The sequence below is a fragment of the Eublepharis macularius genome, chromosome 2 (genome assembly GCF_028583425.1).
Source record: "Eublepharis macularius isolate TG4126 chromosome 2, MPM_Emac_v1.0, whole genome shotgun sequence".
Lineage (NCBI taxonomy): Eukaryota > Metazoa > Chordata > Lepidosauria > Squamata > Eublepharidae > Eublepharis > Eublepharis macularius.
The window spans coordinates 122,859,303-122,871,408 of NC_072791.1; the positions used below are offsets into that span (position 1 = coordinate 122,859,303).

Consider the following 12,106-nt stretch of genomic DNA (forward strand, 5'->3'; position numbering starts at 1 on the left):
CCTTAATAGGCGCGCCGGCCCTGAATGAGGTTGCTTGTATAACCAAATAGTGGTGTAAGAAATGCAAGTATATAATATAAAAAGTCAGGAAGATGTAGATAATAGAAAACAGGACTTGAAATAAGGAATTATGGGTTCAAAGACCTAATGATACATAAGACTCACTTGTGTCCTTGGGCTAATCATAATCTCCCAGCCCAGCTAACCTCACAGGGCCATTGTGAGAATGGAATAGGGTCACATCTCCATTTACATAATTTTGACATAGAAAAAGGACTACACGCACGCACTAAGAGCAGCTAAAGCAATGTTGTCACAGATTATGCTTTTGTTCCCTGTTGTGTATATTTTGTTTAAATAACGTGGATTGGCTCTTGCTTATCTGATATTAACTTAAATATGCTGTCTGTCTCTAAGACGTATCATCTTCACTGAAAGGCATAGCACACTGATGCATCCTTTTTTTTTTCTGCAGAAGGTATGAACTGCATGAATAAAGATCACGGCTGTGCCCATATCTGCAAAGAAGCCCCGAAAGGAGGAGTGGCCTGTGAATGCAGACCTGGATTTGAACTTGCTAGCAACCAGAGAGACTGCATTTGTATGCCACATTCTACACATACTTATGGTTTCTCAAAGCGAGGAAGTAGAATTCTGGCATTCTTGTAGCTGATTTGTTAATTTGGGGCTTCCCGGGAGATTAAGTGATAAATTATCAAATGAAATTGGTGGATTTTAAAAACGTCACTGTGCCATACCTCCATTTATCATTTGGGTTCATATACTTTACTAATTAAATGTTACAATGAAATGGTTATCTGATTAATCACAAATCGGAGAGAAATAGCTTCATTAAAACTGTGTGCTACATACGCTCACTACATGAGAGCAGCTTGCTTGTTGGTAGTTCTAAAGGGTCCCTCATCTACAGACAGAGGAAGCTAAAGGATAAAGAAGAACACAAAGTAGAGTTGAGACCCCTTTCTCTATCTGTTGTTTATCTTTGCTTAGCGCTCTCCTCACAGTGGCTAATTTCACTTGATCATCCTCCCTCTTGACTCTTAGGGAAACCCTGGACTGGTGATGGTGAGTGTGAAATGTAGTTCTCACTTAGTCACAAAGCAAGTTGCAAAGGTTCCTCTGGCATCTTAAAGATAAACAAATGTAAGGTGCTCATGATAATGAAGTCTGCTCTTGTCTATGAAAGTTCATACGACCATAACATTGTTTGTCTTCAAGGTGCTGCAACTATTTGTTGTCAACAGTGTGGATTTCTAACAGGATCCTCGTCAGCGCTGTCTTCTCAAAATGGATTTTTGGTGCCAAAACTGTTTGTGTCAAGCTTTTAATTGAGGCATTCTGTTTTAAGATGGCATCGAATCACAGTAAATTATTTGCCTATGCTATTTAAGATAAATTAAGGATTCTCAGAAATGAGTTACTGTGGTATTTGTTTTCCATTGGATCATCAATCATAACCCATTTAAATAAAGCAATTAAAATATAATGAATAATATAATTAAGTTAATTGCATTAAATTCATTAAATTGTTAAATCGGTTAGAAGCAATCAACAAAGCATTTTAATCTGTTTACTGCCCCCAGTTATAACTAACTTCTAATTATGTCAAAGTACATACTTGCCAGCAAAGTACATGTTAAAATTGCTCAGAAGCATGCTGAATGTATAGAAGACACATATGTAGTATGGTAGAAGATGGAGGCTTCCTGATCTTTACAGGCTTTGGAAATGTTTCTGAAGCTGACTTGTATGCTTTCCTTTCAGTGACATGCAACCATGGGAACGGTGGCTGCCAGCATACCTGTGAGGATGCTGAGGATGGGCCTGTCTGTGGATGTCATCCAGAGTACACTGTACATTCCAATGGAAGAACCTGCCTTGGTCTGTGAGCACTTAGACGCTTTTGCATTCAAATTGTCTCTTCTAATGTTGAGTCATGGTTGGTTATTTCTGCAGGGATGATTTCTAAAAAATCAACCTTACTAAAAAAATTGAAGGAGGCCAAACTGCATTTTTCGAAGAGCAAAGCACTTATCCACCTCTGGCCAGGCTGCCTGGGAGACTTTGATTTTCAGGCAAAATAGTTCTGATTAATAATGCCCAAGACTGTAGTGCAAATAAAATACTCCTATAGACTTGAATTCAGTCCTTCCACTTTGCTTAAGTTTAAAGTATTTTCAGATGGAGATGATGGAGGGCTAGTTTTGAGGAAATATTTTACTCCTATTTAATGTTAACCACATGTACTAGTTGTAATGTGAATTTAACATTGTTAGCTTGGAAAATGTTTCTGCTCTTAAGGAGGTATTACATGCGTGATGCTTAACATTAAACCACTTTTCATGCAATCCTAAGAACAGTTACTCCTGTCTAAGGCCATTGAAATCAATTGGCTTAGATTGAAGGAATTTTGCTTAGGATTGCACTGTTTGTAATGTAAATTGGAAAGCTGCTCTGACTAGAATATACATTTGATTTTTTGGCTGCTGTTCCATTCCACATTAGCAACACTTTCATATGAGACAAACTGAGACAGCATGGCTCAAAGATGCTTTTAGGTCTCATGAGAAAACAGCCTTGATTATGGAGTAGCTATAAGTAGAAACCATATATTGTGTGATGAAAGGAAACTTTTTCACCCCATTTTGTGGGTTCTTTAAAGCTCAGTTCTGTCTGGACACGAAGGGCTGAGTTGGTTGGTTGGTTTGTTTATAGCATTTATTAGCTGTCTTTCCTCCAAAGGTGCTCAAGGTGGCTTATACATCAAAAAACAGTTAAAAGCAGAGTTAAAACCCAGACTACATTAAAAAGCTTTGCAGAAGTTGTTGAATGGTATCATTTGGGAAGGCAAGAGGCCAAAGGTTAACACAATGTTATGCTTTATGGCTGTTGTGGGTTATGCATTATGTCAAAGAAAAGGGAGGGTGTAGTGAACCTAATTTATAACTTTAGTATTCAGCTGCAAGGTTACAAAGAATTTCAGAGTGGGAAAGGAAGCAAATCACTCCAAGTTTGCTTGCAGAATTTCATTAAAATATCTTTGCATTCCTTTCCATGAGAAGTCTGAAAAGAAAAATATATAGAGAGAGATTTGATAATTCAGTCATTAATAATATGTTACATGTATGGGACAAATGCAGTAAGTATCTAGCCCCTGCCATTTCTGCATTATGTTCATCAGTCAAAGTTAAAGGGTTTACTCAGATATGGAGGTAAACTTTTTTTGGAAATGGGAGAAATAAGGTTTTGGCTGTTGTAAGGATCTGGATATCAGTAATGAAGCTATTCCTTACAATGTTATTTGTGCAACTGAGAATCTTAAAATCTTGGTATTCAGCTATCATCAAATTAGGAGCTCTGTTTCCTGTCAGTTAAGAAATAACAAAATAATTATAATACACCTTATAATCCAATAGCTAATGACCCAGAACCAAGCAATTTGTGCTTACTTCAATGTGCCTCATTGTCATCTTTATGGCGGCAACCTCAAACCTTGCCATTTGGAAATAAATGAATTTATCCTTCTTTGTCTGTAGTAATACTAGTTTATCCTAATTTGATCTTCCTGAGAAATGAGATGTAATGGTCCTTAGAAATCTTTTGCACTCAAATCTTGTGCACCAGAATGTGACATGGGACCAAAAGGGACCTACAATCATAATAGCAGATTCTTTCACTATATGGAGTCCCATTGAAGTGCCCTTCTAAAACTGAAAGTGGTAATATTTAGGCATTTCTTAGTGGAAAGCCTTTCTGTGCTCATAATTTATTACATCGATGCTGGAGGGCAGGTCTCCTCAGAAGTAAGCCCCCATATTATTCAGTGGAACTTACTCCCAGGAAGGTGCTCTTAGGACTGCAGCCTGGAAGAGTCAAGGGATAAAGAAGTTACTGTCTGTAAAGAAAGGTTGTTCTCAGGATGTCTGCTAATCCAACATCAGTTTGAGCACTTTAGTCCTACAAAATTTGTTTTACTAAATGTTTGGCTGCATGGAAGTTGAGGCTTCTCAAGTATTCTTCTGAGAATCCAAGGCTAGATACTAATCTCAGTGCAAAACTACATCATGAGTTAGCTTTCATCTCTCCATATGTCAAAGTTAGGAAGCCTGTAGATGTACAAAGGATAATTTCCAACCAATAATTAATGGCTTCTTTAGAAATCAAAGTAGTTATTGAGGGTGAAGATAATTCTACTCTGACCATAGATGACGATGTTGAGGAAGGAACAGCCAGCAGTAAATTTATTTTCAGCGACTTCTTACGACTAGAAATTTACAGAGCCCCAAACTACTGAGATATTTTAAGTGATTGTTTTTTGATTTCTTCTGTGAAATTTGTGGAAATTTCTTATTCCTACTTTAATGGAATTGTTATGTTGTTGCTATGGCTTATTTACTGAATAAAGACTGACTAACAAGATAATGAAAGATCTTATCAAATATGAACAAATGTTACTGAATAACCAGAAAGTTTACTGGAAGATGTATTATCTGTTGATTGGATTGGAATATAAAAAGTGTGAAGTACATAGAAAAAAATGGCATATGATTTTGAACTGAGTTTAGAAAAATGGAACTTTATATCCAGACAAGCTGCCCTGTTCTCATTGAACATACATTTACAAAAATGGTTTTAAAATGATAAATAAATAGCATCTATCACCAAGAAGGGCCAATGTGGAGTAGGAGTTAGACTGCCAGACTAGGATCTGGGAGGCCCAGGTTCAAATCCCCACTCTGCTGTTGAAGTTCACTGGATGACCTCAAGCCAGCACGTCTTCTCAGCCTAACCTACCTCACAGGGTTGTTGTGAGGATACAATGGAGGAAAGGAGTTAATGATGTGAACCTCTTTGGGTCCCCATTGGAGAGAAAGATGGGGTATAAATAAAGTAAATAAATAAGAGGGTTTCTAAGATTAGATATAAATTGAGCAGTAAATGCTGATTCTGCTCTGAAAAAAATGCAGATTTTTACCGCGTTTGGTGGCATTGATACAAGTCAGAAGTTTATTAGAAAATAATACAAAATATATTATTTAACGTATTGTCGAAGGCTTTCACGGCCGGAGAACGATGGCTGTTGTGGGTTTTCCGGGCTGTATTGCCGTGGTCTTGGCATTGTAGTTCCTGACATTTCACCAACAGCTGTGGCTGGCATTTTCAGAGGTATAGCACCAAAAGACAGAGATCTCTCAGTGTCACAGTGTGGAAAAGATGTAGGTCATTTGTATCTACTCAGGAGGGGTGGGGTTGAGCTGAGTCATCCTGTAAGAGTTTCCCAGGGTGTGGAATGCTAATGGCGGGAGGCTTCACTGTATCCTGAGGAGGTTCTTTTGCATATGGATTGGTACTTGATGTGCTAATCTTCTCTGCAGGGCTATTGTCGGGGATAGAATGTTTTGTTAGCCTGGTGTTTTTCAGAACTGGAAACCATGCTCTGTTCATTCTTAAGGTTTCTTCTTTCCTGTTGAAGTTTTGCTTATGCTTGTGAATTTCAGTGGCTTCCCTGTGCAGTCTGACAAAGTAGTTGGAAGTGTTGTCCAGTATTTTGGTGTCCTGGAATAAGATACTGTGCCCTGTTTGAGTTAGGCTATGTTCAGCCACTGCTGATTTTTCAGGTTGTCCAAGTCTGCAGTGTCTTTCATGTTTTTTTATTCTTGTCTGGATGCTACGCTTTGTGGTCCCGATGTAAACTTGTCCACAGCTGCAGGGTATACGGTATACTCCTGCAGAGGTGAGGGGGTCTCTACTGTCTTTTGCTGATCGTAGCATCTGTTGTATTTTTCGGGTGGGTCTGAATACTGCTTGAAGGTTATGCTTTTTCATAAGCTTTCCCATCTGATCAGTAATTCCTTTGATATATGGCAAAAACACTTTTCCTGTAGGAGACTGTTTTTCCTTGGTTGTTTGATTCATCCTGGGTTTGATTGCTCTTTGGATTTCATTTCTGGAGTAGCCATTTGCCTGAAGTGCGTGGTTTAGATGATTAATTTCCTCATTGAGAAAGTGTGGCTCACATATCCGTCTTGCACGATCCACTAATGTTTTCATTATGCCTCTTTTCTGTCGGGGGTGGTGATTGGAGTTTTTGTGTAAGTACATCTACTCTGTTCTTTAACCTTTCTCCTACGCTGCAGGGACACAAGAACCATTCCATCTTTTCTCACAACTAAAAGAATCTTCAAAACCACACAGGCGAACCGCATTTATGACCGTCTAGAACAGGCCCTCTTACGTGAGAGAATCCACACTACCCGCAGAGAACTTGCTGCCACAGACAAGGAGCTATTTTGCTTGCATATCAACACCAGCCATAAAATGAGAAGTCAGGATTGGGACAAGGTTGATAATCTCACCTACAGGAAGATGGAACAAGTTTTTACCAACCACACATCCAGACAGAAGCAGAAGTTTAACAAACTACAGGAAAAAAGACAGACAAGCCCAATGCTCGACAATGCACGCATTGTCATCAATCTGACAGACCGTCAACTCTCACCAGAAGAAACCTCCATCTTGGTGAAGGGAGGAAACTTTGCAGTCACCCCCACCAGAATTCCTGTGGAAGACATCATTGCAAATGTAGAAGCTGCCATTCGTCATCTACCTGAAGAGGAAGCTGAGGAAATAAGAGGAGAGACAGCCAGGATTCTACGAAAGGCAAAGCTTCCCACCAGCAATATAACACACAAGGAGAGAAATGCCATCAAGACCCTCAATGCAGATCCAGACATCATCATTCTACCAGCTGATAAAGGCAATGCTACAGTGATCATGAAAACAGAGGAATACAAAAAGAAGATTAAGGAACTCCTGGACCCCTCCACCTACAAAAAACTAAAACGAGATCCCACTTGCAAAATCACCAGGCTAACAAATGCGCTGATCAAGAATTCCTCACTACATCCCGACACGCACAGAAAACTATGCAAGACTGAAGCACAGCCACCTAGACTATATGGACTCCCCAAAATACATAAGGATTCAGTCCCACTCCGACCCATTGTGAGTGCCATTGGTTCACTGACATATGAATTAGCTAGACATCTGGCCGATCTCCTGCAGGACCACATCGGGAAAACCTCGTCTTACATCAAAGATTCAGCAGATTTCATCGACAAAATCAGTTCTCTGAAACTCAATCCACAAGACATACTTGTCAGTTTTGATGTTGTATCCCTGTTTACCAAGGTTCCAGTAAAAGACACTATTGCACTTATTAATCAGATTTTCCCAGAGGATGTAACAGCCTTATTCCACCATTGTCTGACAACCAGTTACTTCCAATGGGACAACGAATTCTATGAACAGATGGATGGGGTGGCCATGGGGAGCCCACTCAGCCCAGTTATAGCAAACTTCTACATGGAACATTTTGAAAAAACAGCTCTAGAATCAGCACCCCACAAACCTAGTGTATGGTTCCAGTTTGTGGATGATACATTTATCATTTGGAGCCATGTAGAGGAAGAATTGATGGGGTTTTTGAATCATCTCAACAACATCCTCCTGAACATACAATTCACAATGGAGAAAGAAATCGAGGGAAAACTCCCATTCCTGGACACCTTGGTCATCCGCAAAGCAAACTTTCAGTTAGGTCACAAGGTCTACAGGAAACCAACTCACACTGATCGGTACTTACACAAAAACTCCAATCACCACCCCTGACAGAAAAGAGGCATAATGAAAACATTAGTGGATCGTGCAAGACGGATATGTGAGCCGCACTTTCTCAATGAGGAAATTAATCATCTAAACCACGCACTTCAGGCAAATGGCTACTCCAGAAATGAAATCCGAAGAGCAATCAAACCCAGGATGAATCAAACAACCAAGGAAAAACAGTCTCCTACAGGAAAAGTGTTTTTGCCATATATCAAAGGAATTACTGATCAGATGGGAAAGCTTATGAAAAAGCATAACCTTCAAGCAGTATTCAGACCCACCCGAAAAATACAACAGATGCTACGATCAGCAAAAGACAGTAGAGACCCCCTCACCTCTGCAGGAGTATACCGTATACCCTGCAGCTGTGGACAAGTTTACATCGGGACCACAAAGCGTAGCATCCAGACAAGAATAAAAGAACATGAAAGACACTGCAGACTTGGACAACCTGAAAAATCAGCAATGGCTGAACATAGCCTAACTCAAACAGGGCACAGTATCTTATTCCAGGACACCAAAATACTGGACAACACTTCCAACTACTTTGTCAGACTGCACAGGGAAGCCATTGAAATTCACAAGCATAAGCAAAACTTCAACAGGAAAGAAGAAACCTTAAGAATGAACAGAGCATGGTTTCCAGTTCTGAAAAACACCAGGCTAACAAAACATTCTATCCCCAACAATAGCCCTGCAGAGAAGATTAGCACATCAAGTACCAATCCATATGCAAAAGAACCTCCTCAGGATACAGTGAAGCCTCCCGCCATTAGCATTCCACACCCTGGGAAACTCTTACAGGATGACTCAGCTCAACCCCACCCCTCCTGAGTAGATACAAATGACCTACATCTTTTCCACACTGTGACACTGAGAGATCTCTGTCTTTTGGTGCTACACCTCTGAAGATGCCAGCCACAGCTGTTGGCGAAACGTCAGGAACTACAATGCCAAGACCACGGCAATACAGCCCGGAAAACCCACAACAGCCATATATTATTTAAATTTTGGAATTTTGAGCTTTCACTGAAATTTTTGTCTTGAACTGCATAAATAGAGTACAAATCTATTATTATTATTATTATTATTATTATTATTATTATTATTATTATTTCAATTTATAATCCTCCCATCCTCAGGGGCTCTGGGTGGTGAACAACAGTTAAAAGCAATAAAAACAAAAAAACAATTCTAAAATCAACATACAATAAACAATAATAAAATAAATTAACCAAATACATTAATGTGCGATGATGGGGAGAACCCCCCCACCCCAAAGGTGGGAGGCCGACATGGCACTGCCCCCTTCAACCACCGAACACCTGGCGGAACAGCTCTGTCTTACAGGCCCGGCAGAACGATAATATGTCTCGCTGGGCCCGGGTCTCCATTGACAGAGCATTCCACTAGGCTGGGGCCAGGACTGAAAAGGCCCTGGCCCTGGTTGAAGTGAGGCGGGCTTCCTTAGGGCCAGGGACCACCAGTAAACATTTATCCGCTGTTCAAAGCTGTCTCTGGGGAACTTACAGGGAGAGATGATCCTGAAAATATGCCAGTCCCAACCTGTTCAGGGCTTTAAAGGTAAGAACCAAGACGTTGAACCTGATTTGGAATTCAACCAGAAGCCAGTGGAGCTGGCGCAGGACAGGTGTGATATGTGACTGGTAGGATATACCAGTCAGGACCTCTGCCGCCGCATTCTGGACCAGTTGTAGTTTCTGGATCAGGCCCAGGGCTAGCCCAGCGTAGAGTGAGTTACAGTAATCTATCCTGGTGGTGACCGTTGCATGGGTCACTGTAGCCAGGTCCTGGGGCGTCAGGTAAGGGGCAAGTTGCCTGATCTGACGGAGATGGAAAAATGCAGACTTGGGAACCGCCGTGACTGGGCCTCCATTGACAGGGAGGCATCCAGGAGCACGCCCAGACTCTTCACCACTGGCAAAGTTGCCAGTGGTGTCCCATCCAGGGCAGGGAGCTGGATCCCAACATCTGGCAGCCCCCATCCCAGCTGCAGGACCTCCATCTTCACCGGGTTCAGTTTCAGCCTGCTCTGTTTCAACCATGCCGTCACAGCCTCCAGAGCTCTGGCCAGATTGTCCAGGGCTGTGTCTGGCCGGCCATCCATCAACAGAAAAAGCTGGGTGTCATCCGTGTATTGATGACAGCTCAGCCCAAACCTCTGCACCAACTGGGCAAGGGGGCTCATGTAGATGTTAAATAACATTGGGGAGAGTATCGCCCCTTGTGGAACCCCGCACACCAAAGGGTGACGGGGCGATAGATCTTCCCCGAGCGCCACCCTCTGTCCCCAACCCTGGAGAAAGGAAACCAGCCACTGTAAGGCTGTCCCCCTGATCCCCACGTCAGCAAGGCGGCTGGCCAACAAGTCATAGTCGACCATGTCAAATGCTGCTGTGAGATCAAGTAACACAAGCACTGCCGACCCACCTCGATCCAGATCCAGATGCCTGTGAGGGCAACCAATGCCGTCTCCATCCCATGGCCAGGACAGAAGCCAGACTGGAATGGGTCCAGGACTACAGCATCATTCAGGAATTCCTGCAGTTGTACCACCACCGCCCACTCAATCACCTTGCCCAGGAACAGGAGGTTCGACACTGGGTGGTAACTGGACAGGTCGGTGGGGTCCAAAGATGTTTTTTTCAGGAGGGGCTGCACCACCACCTCCTTTAACGCGCCTGGAAAAACTTTGCCTCTTTGTCTCGCCCCCGCCTCCACACTCGCTCTAGTCGTTCTTTCAAAGCGACCGTCTCAGCCTCCCTCACCCAGGTCTCGGTCACGCAAGCCAGGCCCACATTCAATTCTGCAAGATAATCTTGCAGCATTTTGGTCTTATTATTTATGGACCTGGCATTGCACAACGCCAGTGTCAGAGAGTGATTCAATATCTTAGCTCCACAATGAGTATATCTTGGGATGGGACACAGATTGGAAGGGCACCGAGCCCTACCATGTCTCAATGCCTTTCCTTCCATAATCTGCTCCCACCACCATACCTCCCACATCCCCGGATCACTGGGATCCCCGACTCTGAGCCGGCCTCCTCACCAATGATCATAGTGCTAACCCACCACCCTCCCAAAATCAAACAATTCACCAACTATCACCGACTAAGCTACCAAACATGCATAAAACCCCCAATACCTTACCAAATTAACAACATGAACAATACATATAGACTACAATAACACACATACTTGTAGAGAAATTATCTTAAATATTCTGACAGTTTCAAGAGTAGGATTTGCACAGTACCGGAAGACCCAGCAGCTCCTAGACAAACAGGTTTGATGATTAACAGTTTGGAACACCATGGAGATAATTAAATTGACTGCTTTGCAACAATCTAGGATTATTAGATTTGTTAACTGTAGTTTGTTTCCATTGAATGAATATTTGAAGTCTGAGCTGTCTTAATTATTTATAGATGAAATAGTATATTGGGTTTGTACTCAGGGTATGACATACATGAATATGATTTAAATGACAGTTTATTCACTATATTTTCTTGTATAGGATTTAGATACTGTGTTTAGGTTCATATATGACCTAGATGATTATTGATGATGGAAATAATATTTTTTTAAACAACTCTCATTCTTTGCAATGCTATTGTGCAAAAATAGTGCTTGTCTTTTGTGTACGTGACGTGGCAAGTTTGAGCTCTGCTGCTTCCAGTTGAGGGATCTATGGTAGCAAGGCTGAGAGGGCCCCTCTTTCCTGCCATTGCAATGGTCAGTGCTAGTAAATCCCAAACTTCTGCATTGTACAAGGACTTCCTTTTATTTGTGCTTGTACTATCTCCTACACAACGGAAGAAAAACTCTCAAGGTTACTGGTCTCTGGGATGTGCTGGGCAACAATTTTTTCCTCTGCCAAAATATGTTACTCAAAAGATGATATTTCTACTTCATCTGGGACTCTTTTTTAATATTAGAGAGAGATGAGGCTGCAACTGAGATACTGGAAAACAATGCTACAGCAGGAGCTGATGTAGACAAGCGGGTGAAACGGCGACTACTCATGGGTAAAGTGTTCAGTTTTGTTTTTTTTAAGGATAAGTTTTTTATCTATTCTAGCTGTGTAAAATACTTTTCCTAATGTGTTGCAACTTCTAGAATTAGTGCTCTTGTAAACACTCATTCTACTGATAAAAGTCAGTGGGAGCTCAATTTGCTTGCATGCCATGAACTTCTGACAGTGTGATCCTAAGCAGAGTTATTCTGATCTAAGCACATTAATTTCAATAGACTTAGACTGGAGTAACTCTTCTTAGGATTGCACTGTCAGTTCTGCATTAGGCAGGGGGACTTCACAGTGCCTGTGTGAACCATGTGTCATGCTGTGTCCTTTGCTGGCTGTCTCACAAGCATGCACATTGTCACACATATGT

General features: G+C 41.7%; 1 protein-coding gene across 8 annotated transcripts in view; it reads left to right on the plus strand.

Moving 5' to 3' along the window:
- Nucleotides 1-12,106, plus strand: part of SCUBE2 (signal peptide, CUB domain and EGF like domain containing 2) — a 104,027-nt gene that overhangs the window by 35,347 nt on the left and 56,574 nt on the right. For all 8 annotated transcript variants that reach the window (XM_054970766.1, XM_054970767.1, XM_054970770.1 and 5 more), the window contains exons 5-7: nucleotides 476-601; nucleotides 1,786-1,902; nucleotides 11,651-11,740. In XM_054970766.1, the coding sequence (XP_054826741.1) occupies nucleotides 476-601; nucleotides 1,786-1,902; nucleotides 11,651-11,740 (333 nt within the window). The remainder of the gene's footprint in view (nucleotides 1-475; nucleotides 602-1,785; nucleotides 1,903-11,650; nucleotides 11,741-12,106) is intronic.